Genomic DNA, 16,543 nt, shown 5'->3' on the forward strand with positions numbered 1-16,543 from the left:
AGAGCCTAATTAAGGAGTCGTAAATTCAGTTATTATTGGCCTCAAGAGAACTAGTATTATTTTGGAAAATCTTTTAAAAAGCACAATCCAGTGTAACTGAGTTCATTTTGTATTTGTGGCTTTACTGTCCAAATATGTAAAATAAGAACAAGTATTTATTAAATATTTGTCTCGCAGTATTATATTAAGCTTTACTTAATAAAGTTTTTGGATGAAGAAATAATTTTAAATAAACTATTAACTCGCCCATGCTCATTAGCTCCTAAGTGGGAGTTGTTATATTACAACTTAACCTCCTGACTACTTTAATCACGAAATCACTACTTTAATCACGAAAATGTGGTCCAATGGCTACTCCAAACTCCCCTTTTGGAAATTTTAATATATAATAATTTTACAAGTTCGGTGGAAATTCACAGGAAATATAAGCACTTGAATGTTTCATTAATTGTAACCTGTACCACTTCAATAATCCAGGCTCAATTTTGTATAACAAAATTAGCTCAATAGTGACATGAAGTATAATAATCATGATTTTTTTTGCTACAAATATTGAAATCAAAAGCATCCAAGTGTTCACATAAAAATATGCATTAAAAATTGTCTTGATCTGTAAATGGAATTTTAAAATATGAATGTCTATTTAGCTTAGCCTTGGGTAACACCCTTGTATTAGTCAGAATTTTATTATCTCCACAAATGGGCTTTTCTAGGCACTAGTATTGGTATCTGAGAGTGTCCTGACATCGTAAATTCAGGTTATATTTATCAGCCTTTGTGATATCCGAAGCTCAGTCTTTGGGTGCAGTTCAGCTTCTGTGTGGACTTCAGCAAAGTCAAACTGAAGATCAATGGAAAAGGAGAAAGGAGGTAAGTAGCTAAAAGCAAAGCAAAACAAAACAAATAACAGATGAGTGAGGGATAATAGCAATCTTATTAAACAGCCTCTACTAACATGGGTTAGGGATCGTACTATTTACCTTTGTGAAATGTATCTGACTTGCTAATTTTATCTATAGAGTTTTCATATACAAGGGTAAGAAAGCATTGTCTTGTAGAGATAGGGAGGTTATTACCATGCAAAATAATTTATTTCTCCTCCTTTCTCTCCATGTAATTACACTGTTAGTAAAATAATGAAGTCAGCACTTTTAAAAATGTGGAAGAACTGATTACTCAGCAGGGACGTTACAAGGTTGAGTCGTTATGAAGAAGGCAGACAGAATTCTAAATCCCTGTGAAGTGTCTTTATCTGCCTTCTTTTTTTCAAGAGAATCTTGGAAAGGCATCCTCTAACACTCCTTTCCAGTCTTATCACCCTCGTGCATTCCATTCTTAGGTTCTGATTTCCCATTTGCTAATGTAGTGCCTATTGTTTACTTCTTAGCACATCAGGTGGTTGGAGAGTCCAGACCCTGGTGCAGAACAGAGCTGCTTGAAATCCCAGATTCACCACTCACTCATTGTGTGCCTTCAGTCAATTTACTCCATCTCTCAAATGCCTCAATTTACCCAGTTAGAAACTAAAATAGAACTTCTAATCTATGGCGTTATTTGAAAAATTAAGTCAATTAATGTATGAAAACTATCAAATGCTATTATCAAAGTATTAGTTCCTTGGTAAACACTCAACATATGTCAACTATTAAAATCATCTTTATTATCACTGTGATACCTCTTTGATCTTCTTACATTGCTTGAGAGTTTATGCTATGTCAGTTTACACAAAGCACTCACACAATAAAAAAATATGTTAACTAGTTTCCCTACAGTTCATACATTTGGGGAGCAGTGGAGAAAGGAGAAAAAAAAAAAGAAGAAAAATTCTATTACATTTTTTTTCTAACCCACCTAGTCCTAAACCATTTGCAAATAGCCAGGGTTCACCTACAAAGTGTTCATCACAAATGAATTCACAACCTACTAGAGCTATGGCGTTGCTATGGGTATGAGTGGGAAGGTATGATTCTTCCATATTTTCTAGCATGTGTTTTTTCACCTAATAGAGTTAGTGAAAACAAACAAAATATTTTCTTTCAATTGTCTTGACATCAATGTAACACTTGCTAGAAGTCAAGAGAGGCAGATCAATGTCAGATCTGAAAACTGCACTGTCAGGCCTTTCCCTGACACAAAATGACGATTGTCCCGCTTTACAGATCACTCAAAAAGTCTCTTCAAATCAAAAGCTAAAGGATAAATGTGTGTGTAAAACATTAGGCTTAGAATTACCTGTTCAAACAACAGTGCTCACCCTAATCTTTTTACTGGTATATTGCAGTAAAAACATAAAGCATTCCACGAAGCATCATAGGGAACGGTAGTTGGAATATGTACCACCTGATTCTCTTTCAGAGTCATGCAGGCACACTCTACTCTAGAAAGAATGTATCAGCAATAAAGGACCTTAGAACTTGAAAGCATTCCAATCTATTCACGGTCTTAGCCCTATCCAAGAAAACAAAAGCTTAAATCATTATCTAGAAATCCCAGCCTTTGGAAAGATGAATCTTTTCTACCTGCTTAGGGCAAGAATTTCCACTCTCAAAGAACTAGGCATAGATAATGGAGTCTTTGGTCATAAACTTTGCTCTACTGTTCTCAGAATGTATTGCAATGATTATAGTCAAGTTTTCAGATGTGGCGAGAGGAACTCATTACGGATTTCTACGATCCAATTGTGACCTTAATTTTAGATTCTCCAAATGGCATTTAAAAAATATTTTTGAAGAAGGAAAAGAGAAGTTATTTCATGGTGTAACGCACAAAATATTCACCTGAGGTGGCACTTGCCATAGGATGTGATACATGCTGTGGAAGGTAGAATTAAACTGTTAGAGGCAGGGGTAGAAAATGCACTGGTAAGAAGTACATTTAAACGTCATTCTGCCCTGCTTAGGGCTTGGTGTAATGCACACTTACCACAAACCCAGTGCTTAAAATCTAGTAAAAACAACTTCCTATATGCTGTTTCCCTCTCTCCCTTATCCATTTAATGCCCAGAACAGCATAATGGGCTTCTGACTGCTTGTGGCTTGGCAGGTAGGCATTTCCAGCAGTTACTCCATAAATTGATTTCACTTAAGGGCAAAAAATAGGTTTAGTTCTTAAAAAGAAGAACATAATTGGCTTAGCTTTTTACAGAACTGTAATTACTTCAACTAGCTTTAGAACTTAAATTTCTCAAAGTATCTGAAATGGAAAATGCAATTCCTAACTCATTAGGCTTGAATTAGGATCTTGAATCAAGCAGAGAGCACAGACAACCATGATGCTGGAATGATCAGATTGGACCCTGTTGGACACATCTAACTGTGGTGACATGGAGATAGATAATAGGGAGAAAGAAAGAAAGAAAGAAAGAAAGAAAGAAAGAAAGAAAGAAAGAAAGAAAGAAAGAAAGAAAAGAAAAAAGCCTTCCTTAACAGAAAAACAAAAAAAATTCTTCAGTCACCTTTAAAAGACACAGCTATTTATATCTCACTATGGAAAAACTGGGTCATTTGGATGGTGGAATTAATCAGTATTTCAGAGCCAGATTTAAGGAGAAAGCTAAATCTACCATTTTATCCTGAAGCTTTGAATTCATTGTTAATGATCCGTCCAGCCTCGTTCCATTTTTCTGAGACTTTTGGCAATTTGGCCCCATTGCTCTGCCTTCCAAATCCTGGAACGGTGGCTTCAAATAACTTGACCTTGATACGTGTTTGTGAATTCGGCTTCGTATTTCAGGTCTGGAATTGATAGGCTTAGTTTTTCACCATCATTCAGTCCCTTATTAATGCTTCTTTTTAAAATAAAGAGTTGCTTCATTCCAGTAAATCACAGCCCAGGAAGTAGAGACTGAACAAGTTTGCCTGAGTGGACAAAGTGGCTGCACAGGCCTGTGTCACTGTACAGGGCTTCACTCTAAGAAGGGCCCCATGCTTAAGACTCTGCTATTCCCATGTCAAATGTCTTAGTCATTTTTGAGCAAGACGTCTGACGTTTTGTTTTATAATGACCCCCACAAATTATGCATCAAGTCCTGTGAATGGGCAAGAACCTTTGCAATTAGAGACAGATATGATTTTGAATCCTGGATCTGACTGTTATTGCTTGGATAAAATTCTGTAAATTAGGTGTAGAATTAAGTATTGGATCTGGAAACAGAAGGATTAGTTTTAAATCTCAGTTTTACTACTTCTGGCATGGTGACTTTGGGCAAGGTACCAAGACCTCTGGATCCTTAGTTCCTTCTCTGTGAAAAAAGGTCAGTAAGAATATTACTAGAAGGAAATTAATATAAAATTCCTAGAATAATACCTGGCATAGAGTGCTTAATGTTAGCTATTATTGCCAATACCTTGGTTTCCTCATCTGTAAAGAGGAAGAAATAATACTTAACTACATGTTTGTTGTTAAATGGTACACACCCGCATTTAGCACACATTTTAATTTATAGTGTCTATGTAATAAATCTAATTCATATATTTTCCCCCAAAAGAGGATATCTTTAGGTCCGATTCTAGATAATTTTTATTAGTCAATATTTATAGTGTCTATGTAATAAATCTAATTCATATATTTCCCCCCAAAAGAGGATATCTTTGGGTCCAATTCTAGATAATTTTTATTAGTCAATATTAAATGTTGATTTGGTCTACCTATAACTATCCCTCAGTACATTGGGCAACTATTGAAAAGAATTATAGATGTTGAGAAGTCTTTTTTGTTTTTTTTTTTTTGCTTAAAATCAATGCTTTATTCTTTTTTTAATCAAGATTTTACTTAAATTCAAGTTAGTTAATATGTAGTGTAGTATTAGTTTGAAGCCTTTTAAAACCTTAGATTAAAATTACAAGTCATGTGTATAATGAGAAGAAATTATTATTATTATTATTTTTAAAGATTTTATTTATTTATTTGACAGACAGAGATCACAAGTAGGCACAGAGGCAGGCAGAGAGAGAGAGGAGAAAGCAGGCTCCCTGTCGAGCAGAGAGCCCAATGCGGGGCTCAATCCCAAGGAGCCTGGGATCATGACCCGAGCAGAAGGCAGAGGCTTTAACCCACTGAGCCACCCAGATGTGCTGAGAAGAAATTATTTTTAATATGAAATAAAACCTAATATATGTTAAATATTATATACATAAAGTTCATCTTACTGATTTCAGCAGCTATAACAGTAAGATTGTGCCATTGAGATAGTTCACGGTCAAGTGGCTTTGATGTATAAAGGGATCCATTTCCAGAATGTATGTTAAAGATCCTGTCAAGGTCTGTATGGCGATCCAAGGAAAATCTGGACATAGAAAGAGAAGAAAAATACATAGCAATATTACCGGTTTGTAGGAGAAAATGGTGTACTGTAAACACACACATCGTAACATGTAATAATTTCATAGGAATATATACAATACTGATGTAGAATGAAGACTATTTCATCGATTTATCACACACACACACACACACACACACACACAAGATACACCCCCTCCTACTCCTCCAACTCCCCTACCCCCCCACCGCCCAAAATCTCTACCTTCCTCCTCTTCCCAAGGCATGAGCTGGCACTTTGTTCAGCATTTAAAATGATGGCCTTCTGAATATTTGCTTTATTAAATCACTATCTATTGCCATATTCAACTGACTGGGAAGTATTTTTTTTTTCTCACAAAGTAGTTGGCATTACAGATGGTTACATTACCAACTGACCTTACCTAGAAGCTGAAAATTCTGTTAAGGATTTACTATAAGGATCAAATGCAAAAAAGCATTCCCAGAAGCAAAGTCTTTTTCATAGTTATACAATTGGAGCCAACATTAGTTACAACAGACTAGTATGTTATCAATTTATGATGCTGTTTAGTAACTCCATGGTATGATACTCATGTAGCTTCAGTTTATTAACCATATATATCATTTAAAAATGTATACATTTTAACTAAAGATGTTTTAAAAACAGAAAAGTTGATGTTAGAGTTTTCATACATTTGTGCCAAGTAAAGTCTTAGTAAAAAAAATAAAGTCTTAGCATATGTATAAGAAACCAGCTATGCTGCAAATCAAAGTCATTGTGTTGGATATCATTCTAAAGTCAGGTTTATCAATCAGGTTGCTAAAGTTGGGATAAAATCCCATTATTTGGGAGATTGTCAGGCAAGGTTTAAAATAGTTATATCCCTCATCAGTTCCTGCCACTTCACAGTCCTGGTGGCTTACAAATGCTTTATAGTCCTTGGGTTAGCAAGCATAATCCTCAAGTAATATTTAATGTTCCATTAAAAAAAAAAAAGTAACGCAAAACAAAGATGACAAGTCTGGGAGTAACATCCAGTAATGGCATATCTTTTCCCAAGCCCCAACTGTCACTTACATTAGGAAAACTTCATGAAATACTATTTTTAAATTGTGGTTTTGAATAATAATACAAAATAATGTTTAAGTGCCATAAAACTCTTTTCTCTTTTAATGTTCCAAACCTGTTCTAAAAATCAGTTGAAATGTATAATCCTTATGCTGGGTTTTGAATAAATTGCATTAGAAGAACAACTTAAGCCATCAATACAGCTAATGTGATTCTACTTTGAAGGACTGCTTAATTTAGATTTTTATTTTAAATCAGTTTTAACTGGAACAGACCAGTAATTAACGAATTACCTTAATAAGCCCTAGCCCTCTCTATTAATACAATATAAACTCAGTTTTGCATTTAAACTGCATGTCTTACCCTTCACACATAAGCTTCCAAAATACAATCTCTGGAATAATTCACAAATTCTCTTTCAAGTTGACAAAATTATTTTACTTCTGAAAGACTCAACATAAATTTACCTTCTCCTTTGAGTGTTTCCTGATTACCTAGCATAGAAGCTTATTTGTCTCCTTCCCCCAAAGTACCTTTTACCACTCATCTCTAAATGTAGTATCGAAGTGTACCATTTACCACATTGTATTAGGAATTCATTTCAATATCAAAATGTGAGTTACATTTCAACCAGGAAATCAAGCATGAAAAAAACAAGTAACATTCTTGAAGTATATTAAGCACTCAATGAATATTATTTCTCATACTGGGTCATCTTCCCTAACAGACTGAGAACTTCTTGAGAAATATGTTAATATCTGATATGGTGATCCACAAATATTTGTTAAATGAAAGAAAGAACAACTGAATTCTTTGGTATTTTGGCAAATAAGTTTTTTCATTTCTACAGAAACTTGATGTGAAGTTGCAATATATAAATCAATATAAAGCATTATTGTCCTTGTCAAATCATCTTATATGTGTTTTGTCTTATTTCTTATACTTTAGTTTAAAAACTAATGACACCATTTAGAGGATTATGCAAAATTATATTAAAGATAAAGACAGACCCCGGTTCTTTTACAAACATGATGTAATTATATTTTCCAATTCTCTGTTGGCAAATTATGTGTGCTAATTTTTATTTTCCTTTTTAGATCATTTCCAGAACAAGCACTTAAGTAAATTCCTTTGATTATCGCATTAACATCCATAATATGACCTAAATAATTTATAATATGCCCAGTATTATATTATCTATCCCATAAATACTTGCATTGGTAAAGCTATTTTATCCCTGATTTTATATCAGTTGATTTTATCATTATTAACACCTAAAAATATTCAATTGCATTTTCTACATCAAGTCAGCATAAATTCAATTATATGACAACATTTTTGGCATAGATTTTGTCATTAGTAAGCATTAATTCTGTTTCCATATAGTATAGGTAAATGAATTCTTCCCTTAGATTTGTATTCTGATTAAACATTTTATTTTTGTTTCAAAAATCCACAGACATATTTTGACATATAATAACCACCAGTCTATAAGAGGATGTAAAATCTATTTCATTGTGTGAAGAGTATCTTTGTATTGCCACTTTATAACACCACTGGATTTAAATTGAACTCTTTTTTTAAAAAATATTATATTTCACCAAAAAAAGGCCACTTTAAAACCAGGAACACAGCACACAGCCTGCTAAAGTTTTTTAGGAGCTATGCCAGGAAAATGTTTGGTAAGTATTGAATAGGTAAAATTAAACATGTATATTGGTTCTATAAAAGATCCAAAGGGAAAAAAAAATCCAAGCAATACAGCAATTTCAATGAAGACAAATGGACTGGGGAAGAGGCAATTATGGGGAAGTCATGCTGGCAGCTGGGAGCTGTATATCATTACCATATATGTAACCTGTGATGCTCTACGTGGATGGATGGACCTAGAGAGCATAATGTTAGACAAAGTAAGTCAGAGGAAGACAAACACCATATGATTTCACTCATATGTGGACTTTAAGAGACAAAACAAATGGGCAAAGAAAAGGAGAGAGACAGAGACAGAGAGAAACCAAAAAACAAAACAAAAAACAAAACAAAAACAAAGACAAAAACCAAAAAAAACAGACTCTAAACTACAGAGAACAAACAGATGGTTACCAGAGGGGAGCTGGTTGGGGATTGGGTGAAACAGGTGATGAGACTGAGAATACACTTGTCTTGATGAGCACTGACTAACATACGGAACTGTTGAATCACTATATTGTACATCTGAAACATATAACACTGTATGTTAACCGCACTGGAATTAAAAAAAAAAAAAACACATAAAAGTGAACAAAAAGAAAATATTTAGATAAAATTATATAAGTCAAATAGTAATTTTAATATATAGAAGATATAACTTCACTTGAAGACGTGGTAGAAACTATAGCACTTTTAACTTTAACTTGAGTTAGAGTCGCGAGGCATACAAAATTAGAGATTCTCTACATCCTGCTGCTGTATTCTTAGAAATCAGAGAAGAGTGTGCTTGGAAATTGTTAAACATCATTTAAACTCTTACTTGACTGGTCCATGTGGAACAAGGAGGAGACAAAATTAACCTGTTGAGAATAGGGAAGGGAATGAAATCCAAAACATGTGATGTACTAACAGTTTAAAATGAACAGTCATTTTGATGGTCAGTATTATATATAGATCTCTGTATTTCTTTAAAATGATAGAACAGATGTCAATAAAAACTTTTCAGTCTTTCTCATTTGTATATTTATTCATATCTCATACATTTTTAAGCTGCCATAAGAAAGCAAATCAAAAAACAAAAGAAAAAAACCACACACACACACACACACAAAACTGAAATTACTGTGATCTTTCTGGCATGCTCTGATTTTTTAAAAATATTTTTTGATACAGCCAAAACAGAAACAAGTGAACAAAACCTTCCCTTCTTTGATGGTAGGAGTATAGATGAGTCTCTAAAATGTAATTCAACTGCATTATGACAGTGCTGTAATTATATTCTTTTAACTGTTACGACTCTGAACTTATCATTTAAGTTTCATTCATTTAACTGAAAGCACAGATAAAGTGAATTGGTTACATTGTAAATGCACAGCTGACACAGAGCCTTTTATCTCTACCGGGGTCAGAACAAATACCTTCCTTAAAGAGACAGATGAAGCCAGCTAGGTTTTAGGCTAAAATTCATGATTTAAACTGGACCAGATGACAAAGCTATGCATGCCTTGCCCCAAAACATTCAGAGACAATTTACTTCAAACACCTGTGCTCCTCAAATTCATGTACAGCTAAGGAGAGATTCATGTATATCACTGCATTAAATGATATAAATAGAATTTCATGATCTCTAGGTTTATTTTAATTCCCATCCTTTCATCTGAAACAAAGACATAGTTACCTAATGGGGCTAGAAGCAGAATCTGGGTCCCTTGCCATTACAGTTCCAATGATCGTCCCTACTTCAATATCTTCATGAACTTCAAACAGGTAGGACGATCGGCTAAAAATAGGAGGTTCATCCACATCTTCTACAGAGATTTTTACAATTGTTGTATCTTTAAATGGTCCCAGGTAATAAAAACGTGGATCCACATGGGTATTTTCTGCTTCGACCTTCAGAGTGTAAAGTCTTCTGCTCTCATAGTCAAGAGGCTGTATAAATAAGTAAATCATCAAATTAGAGTGAGGGAAATTGGATTATATGTTCCTTTCAAGTCACAGTGTGATTTTTAAAGCCTGGTTGAGTTCTGTCAGGTTGTTCATTAAGTGTAAATAATTAAAAGCAATAAAAAATAGTAATATAACCTTTACATATTGGATAGGGTTCAATTTTTACTTTTTATGGATTCAATGTGTAATTCTTCAGAACATAGGAAAATTAGATTTTAAATCTTGGACCCATTGGAAAGGATATTAAAACCCATCTTATAATGTGGTGACTAGTTATAAAAAAATGAACTGCGACACCGTGTTGTTTTACGTGTGCATGTGTGTGGGCTGAGGTGTTGGCTATTGCTTAATGTTTGTAAGCAAAAAATTCAGTTATCTTTTTATGTTTATGTTGTGATATTTCCATTCAGTTTAATGACATGGTACTACATAAATTATAAAATTTTGAAAACTAATATAAAACTCTCAACAGTTGGGGTGCCTGGGTGGCTCGGTGGGTTAAAGCCTCTGCCTTCGGCTCAAGTCATGATCCCAGAGTCCTGGAATCGAGCCCTGCATTGGGCTCTCTGCTCAGCAGGGAGCCTGCTTCCTTCTCTCTCTGCCAGTCTCTCTACCTACTTGAGATCTCTGTCAAATAAATAAAATAAAATAAAATAAAAAACAAAAAAAAACTCTCAACAGTTGTATGAAACACCGAAGATAAGGTAAACCTTGAGTAAAGAGAACAGAGAAAAACTTAGTAATTAGGTTACATTATGAAACAAAATTCTGGAACTTAAATATTGATGTAGTTTAACCGTCACAAATATAAAAATCAAGCGCCTCCCCCTCACGTCTCTAAAAGGTACGTTTTGTTAACAGAAAAAAAGACATTGTTGATTCACAGTCCTTCAACCTTCTTCTTTTTTTTTTAATCTGATAAACTGTAGATTCTATTTGCATTACTATTACTTTCCAGGCATGAAAAACAACAAAGAAGCCGCATCGTCCTTTGTTGGTCACTGTCCATTTAAAACCCTTTGGTTGTGTATCTTGGCTTTTGCAACAGAATCTCCAGATAGCTTTGCCATTATTCAGTGTTCTCAGTGGTTATTTCATGCAATAGAATTTCTAGCACATTTCTTTGGGATCTTTCCCTGGGCCTTATTTTTTCCTTATAATGGTGGTATTGACTCTACCATAAAAAAAAAAAAAAAAAAACAACTAGTTACCTTTAAACTGTATCACTGAGCATATGTTAGCAGAAAAGTTTAATTTATGTAGCAGAAGGGAAAATGTGAACAATTAAATTATCTTCCAGAATACGCTGTCTCTTTTTATTAGCAACTCTAAGTATTGCTTCATACATCTGCATAGATGGCATGCTACTTTTTATGCCTCCAACTGTGATGATATATTGCCGTTATTAGCTATTAACTGCTTTTTGCTTTAGAATATAATGTTGTTATGGGGGGGGTTTATTCAGGTGACTCAGAAATAGAGTCACGCATCTATTAATTTGCCTTTTAAACTTTGTAAGAACTCAGGTTTCGCGCTTCAACCAACAAAAGTATTTGGTCAAAATGTCCAAGATCTTTGGCTTTATGTTTCTCATACTTGTGCACGACATACATCACATTGGGACTGATCCTGACGTCTCCTAATGGATAATGTGCGAGTGGACAGCGCATAATGAAATCTTTATTTACTAAATGGGCAGGTGCTTATTTATACTGAGGTTGGGCACCTTTTTCACAGTTATGATGCCTTCCTGTGTGTCCTTTTCAGTTATGATGTCAAACATATCAGTCCCATCGCCATCAATGATTCGGTACTCTACTTCTGCATTTTTCCCCGTGTCAGCATCCGTTGCTTTTACGCTCCCAATAGCTGTGCCAACTGGGGAAGATTCGAGAACTCGGAGGTGGATGGTGTCTGCAAAATATATAGAAAAGGGAGAGGGGGAGAGAGATTGAGATATGTCAATAGAATATTCAAGAGTAAACTGTGTATGAGAAAACATTCCAAATCTAGAGCTCTACATCAATGTTGACTGATTAATGAGTTGAATACACACAGTATGGATAACATTAAATTAAGGTTTAGGAATGGAAAAAGTGGAATTTGGGAGTCTTGGGTCTGTGCATATTACAAATACTGAGTACCAATCTCTAAGAGTGTTAAGAATTCTGGTTTGAAAATGAGCACATTGTCTTTTTTTTTTTTTTTTTTGCATTTGCACAAATAACTAGAGATCAGCTTTGAGTGCGGGGAGGTATCTATGTTTGCTTATACCATCACAACAAATCCCAGGATATACAGTGAATATTTAAATTTCATTATTTCCCTTTTGTTGTATTTAGTTATTAACTACCCTTAGGTTATTTGAGCTGAAGGACAGAACATTACAAAATTCCATGAATTGAGCTGTAATGGAGAGGAAGCCTATTTTCCAGTTGTGACAGAAGAAACAAAGGATAGTCTGTAGGAGAAATACAAGGAGGCCCTTCACGGTGTCACTGTGAAAACACTCAATTCTGACAAACTCCTCTCTGTTCCACAGCAAAACGAGAATTTAGCTAAGCCTCTAGTGCACCTAGATGTGCTTCCAGTGGGAACAACCTCTACCGCTAATGAGATTTATGTTCTAACACCTGATCATAAACTACATATTACTGACAGATTAATCGACCTGAAGCACACTTCTGATTATAGCACGTTCATGCTCATAAACCCTAAGTAATTCTCCTTAATATACACAATAAAGCCCAGACCTCTTACCTAGTCATGCTCTCACCTGAGTATATCTTTCCCAGTGTATTTTCCTTTAGTCACTTCTCTGAAAGATTTGCACCATGCTGGATTTTTCAAAGTGTGCTAGTCAAAACTTAATTTCCTAAATCTCTATGTTTTTCACATGCTACTTCACTCACGTAAAATTCTTCCCCCACTATCCTCTCGTAATCACAATACAATTTATCAGATCTTAGGAAATGGCTGTTAGAGTGTTCAGTAAGTGTTTGGGGGTTGTGCTCCTCAAAACTCATATACTGATGCTAGAACCCCCATTCAGTACCACAAAATGTGACTGCATTAGGAGACAGGGTCTTTAAAAAGGTAATTAAGATTAAATAGGGTCATTAGGGTAGGCTCTAATCCAATATGGCTGGTGTCCTTACAAGAGTAGGAGATCTGGACACAGGCACAGAGCAGAGACCGTGCAAAGACACAGGGAAAAGATGGCCATCTAGAAGCCAGGCAGAGGCCTCAGAAGAAATTGACCCTGTTGCTCTTGAACCTCAATCTTGGACTTTTAGCTTCCAGATCTGTGGGAAAACAAACTTCTGTTGTTCAAGCCACCCAATCTGGAGCACCTTGTTATGGCGGCCCTAACAACCTCACACAGGCACATCTCTCTATCTGCTCAGTTTGGGAAGTTGTTTCCTAGGAGACATCAGTAAGACGTGGCTTCCGCTACACCCCAATTAGTCTCAGCCTGTTCTTTTTTTGTTTGTTTTAACATTTTCCTCTCCATCTATTTTTGGTAACATGTTACTAAAAGCAACTCCCGACTCATTCCTTGGCTAGTGTCTTATTGGCTCTCTACCTTTGCTGTTTCCTCTAGAAGTCCCTGTCCCTAAATATTCAGATGGCTCTCACTCCCTTCGTGCAGATGACCACTCAACTGTGACCTTCTCAGAAGCTTTCATCAATAACCTTACTGAAAAAAGCAACCGTATTGAAAAAATCCTATTTTCTTCCTAATACTTGCAACAGTTAGTTGTTATATTATTTACTTATTTATTTATATGTACCATGAAGATGTAATGCAAAACAGGGACTTGGTATTTTTCTGCCATTATTTTCTCTTTCTATTTCTTTGAATGTAGTAGCCACTATATACTGATTTGTGTATTGGATAAATGAGAAGCTTTCTAAATTACCTACCCCCAGCTTTACTCGACTAAATCCAGTCAAATCTCAGATACTCTCATCACACACTGTGGCCATAGTATCATTTTGAAAACAATGCTCTTATGGATATTTATTCAGAGCTTCAAACTTCTTTGATTGGTCCCATTATACTTAAAATAAAGCATACATAAGCTTGTCCTCCATAAATTGGCTTCTCTGTCTTGTCATCCTTTCTCTTAATTAATATTCTCTACAACGCTGGTCTTTTTTAGGTTTAGGTTTCTCGAAACACTATGCTTTTCTTATTTTGACTTTTCTCATTTTGACTTTAAGATTTTCAACTGTTTGCCTGGCTTCCTCTGACTCTTTCTTTTGAAAATATCTATTTTATTATGCCTCTATCGCAGAACGTCATCAACTCAACCTATTTACTGCAAGAACTTTCTTTAAAAAAATTAAATTTTATAGAAGCAGCACTTCGATAAATAAATTTATTATATTGTAGCAGAAATAACTTCTCTAAAATACAAAAATAATATCACTTCTCTACTGAAAGCACTTAGTATTGATGTTGGGATAATTTTTAAAAATTTCATTATTTAGTTTATAATGTCTATAAAAGTTGCTTTTATTTTTTTTTAAAGATTTTATTTATTTGCTTGACAGACAGAGATCACAAGTAGGCAGAGAGGCAGGCAGAGAGAGAGAGGGGAGGAAGCAGACTCCCCGCTGAGCAGAGAGCCTGATGTGGGGCTCGATTCCAGGACTCTGGATCATGACTTGAGCTGAAGGCAGAGACTTTAACCCACTGAGCCACCCAGGTGCCCCTAAAAGTTGCCTTCTGATAAAATCTTCAGTATCTTGATTATCTATTCTCAGATCTAGAGTGTATGTGAAATATAGCCATAATTTTTTTCAATTAGTGATTAGTTAACTAGACCAAGAATACGGAATATATGGAATATTTAACAAAATAAATAAAAATAATATGAATGATTTGATTGATATACATATGAAATCTCCACAAACCATCTAGAGAATATAGATTTTTTTAAAGTGAACATTAAGCACTGAATCTTATTTGATGAAGAATTAAATTATTAGATATGTTTGAATAAATTTTAACAAATCAGTACCAACTCTCTGACCATGCTACAATTAAAGCAGAGGTTAATATGAAGAAGAGCACTCCTAAATACTTATAGTCCTGAAAAGTTAAAAGAAAACTAAAAGTAATTCCTATGTAACTAATGGTTCAAATAAGAAACAAATACAGAGACCAAAAAATAATTGAAAAATGAATGAAAAAACAAATACAGAAAAAAGAGTATAAAAATGTCAAAAGTTAGTTTTTTAAAGAACTCTCAAAATAAATATATATGACAAAATTGGTTCATAGAAAGGGGAGATTGGGCAAAAAAAAGTATTAAGAATTATTTTAAAGAAATGCAACTACAGAAAATGTAGTGATTTAAAAGATTAGAGAGTATTATGAACACTTATATGTCAATAAAATTAACTAGTTAGCTAAACTAATAAAATTCCTAAAGATAATTAAAAATATACCAATGCTACCAAAGAGGAAATAAAGTATGATTTTAAATACAACTTAATACATGATTAAATATCATTTAATATATGATATGTGATTTTAAATGATCTGTCCTTCTAAATACTAGCAGCTCAAATATTTTTTTAAAGATTTTATTTATTTATTTTTGAGAGAGAGAGAGAGAGAGAGAGCATGCACACATGAGCAGGGAGGTGGGGCAAAGGGAGAAGCAGTCTTTGCCCATTGAGCTGAAAGCCTGATGCAGGACTAGATCCCAGTACCCTGGGATTATGACCTGAGCCAAAAGCAGAGGATTAACCTCCTGAACCACCCAAACGCCTTTATCAGCTCAAATATTTTTAAGGAACATTCATGGAGCCGAAAATTCCTTATTATCAGTTCTTATGTAAATTTTCCTATATAAAAGAAAAATGAGGACTCTTTCCGAGCTCATTTTGAGATCAATATAACCCTGATACCAACACCAGACAAGAGTCAATGGTTATATAGTGTGGACTAAGATTCAAGATCCACCACACCTAATTGAATAACATTTAGCAAGTTCATTTTTTAAATTTTTGACCCACCAACATTTGCCAACATTTTGAGTTCGTTTTCACCAACATACTTGAGTTCAGTTTTTGGCAAATGTTATTTTAATCACTTTACTATTAACTAATTCCAATTTGGATTTCACCGGCTTTTCCATTAAAGCCTTTTCAGAGGAGTGTGTGGGTGGCTCAGTTGATTGAGCATCTGACTCTTGAGTTAGAGTCAAGTCATGATCTCAGAGTCATGAAGTCAAGCCCTGCATTTGGCTCTGTACTCAGCATGGAATCTGCTTGAGATTTGTTCTTCCCCTCTCCATCTGCCTCTCTCAAATCCCCTCAAAATAAATAGATCGATCGATAGATAGATAGATGATAGATAGATAGATAGATAAAGCCTTTCAGAGATCTCACTTTGCATTTGGTGGTCATGTTTTCTTACTCCCTCAAATCTGTGAGAACTTTTCAGTCTTTCCTTGTCTTCAGTATCTTCTATATCTTGACGCTTTTGAGGAATACTGGTCAGTTACTCTGTAAAATGTCTTTCAATATGGGTCTGTC

General features: G+C 34.6%; 1 protein-coding gene across 2 annotated transcripts in view; it reads right to left on the minus strand.

The window, feature by feature from the left end:
• CDH10 (cadherin 10) overlaps window positions 1–16,543 on the minus strand; it is a 171,696-nt gene that overhangs the window by 15,355 nt on the left and 139,798 nt on the right. For both annotated transcript variants that reach the window (XM_032861911.1, XM_032861912.1), the window contains exons 6-8: window positions 11,715–11,902; window positions 9,717–9,970; window positions 5,148–5,284 (exon numbers count right to left, since the gene is read on the minus strand). In XM_032861911.1, the coding sequence (XP_032717802.1) occupies window positions 5,148–5,284; window positions 9,717–9,970; window positions 11,715–11,902 (579 nt within the window). The remainder of the gene's footprint in view (window positions 1–5,147; window positions 5,285–9,716; window positions 9,971–11,714; window positions 11,903–16,543) is intronic.

This window comes from Lontra canadensis, unplaced genomic scaffold, assembly GCF_010015895.1.
Source record: "Lontra canadensis isolate GAN:19392208 unplaced genomic scaffold, GSC_riverotter_1.0 scaffold22, whole genome shotgun sequence".
In the NCBI taxonomy this organism is placed as follows: Eukaryota; Metazoa; Chordata; class Mammalia; order Carnivora; family Mustelidae; genus Lontra; species Lontra canadensis.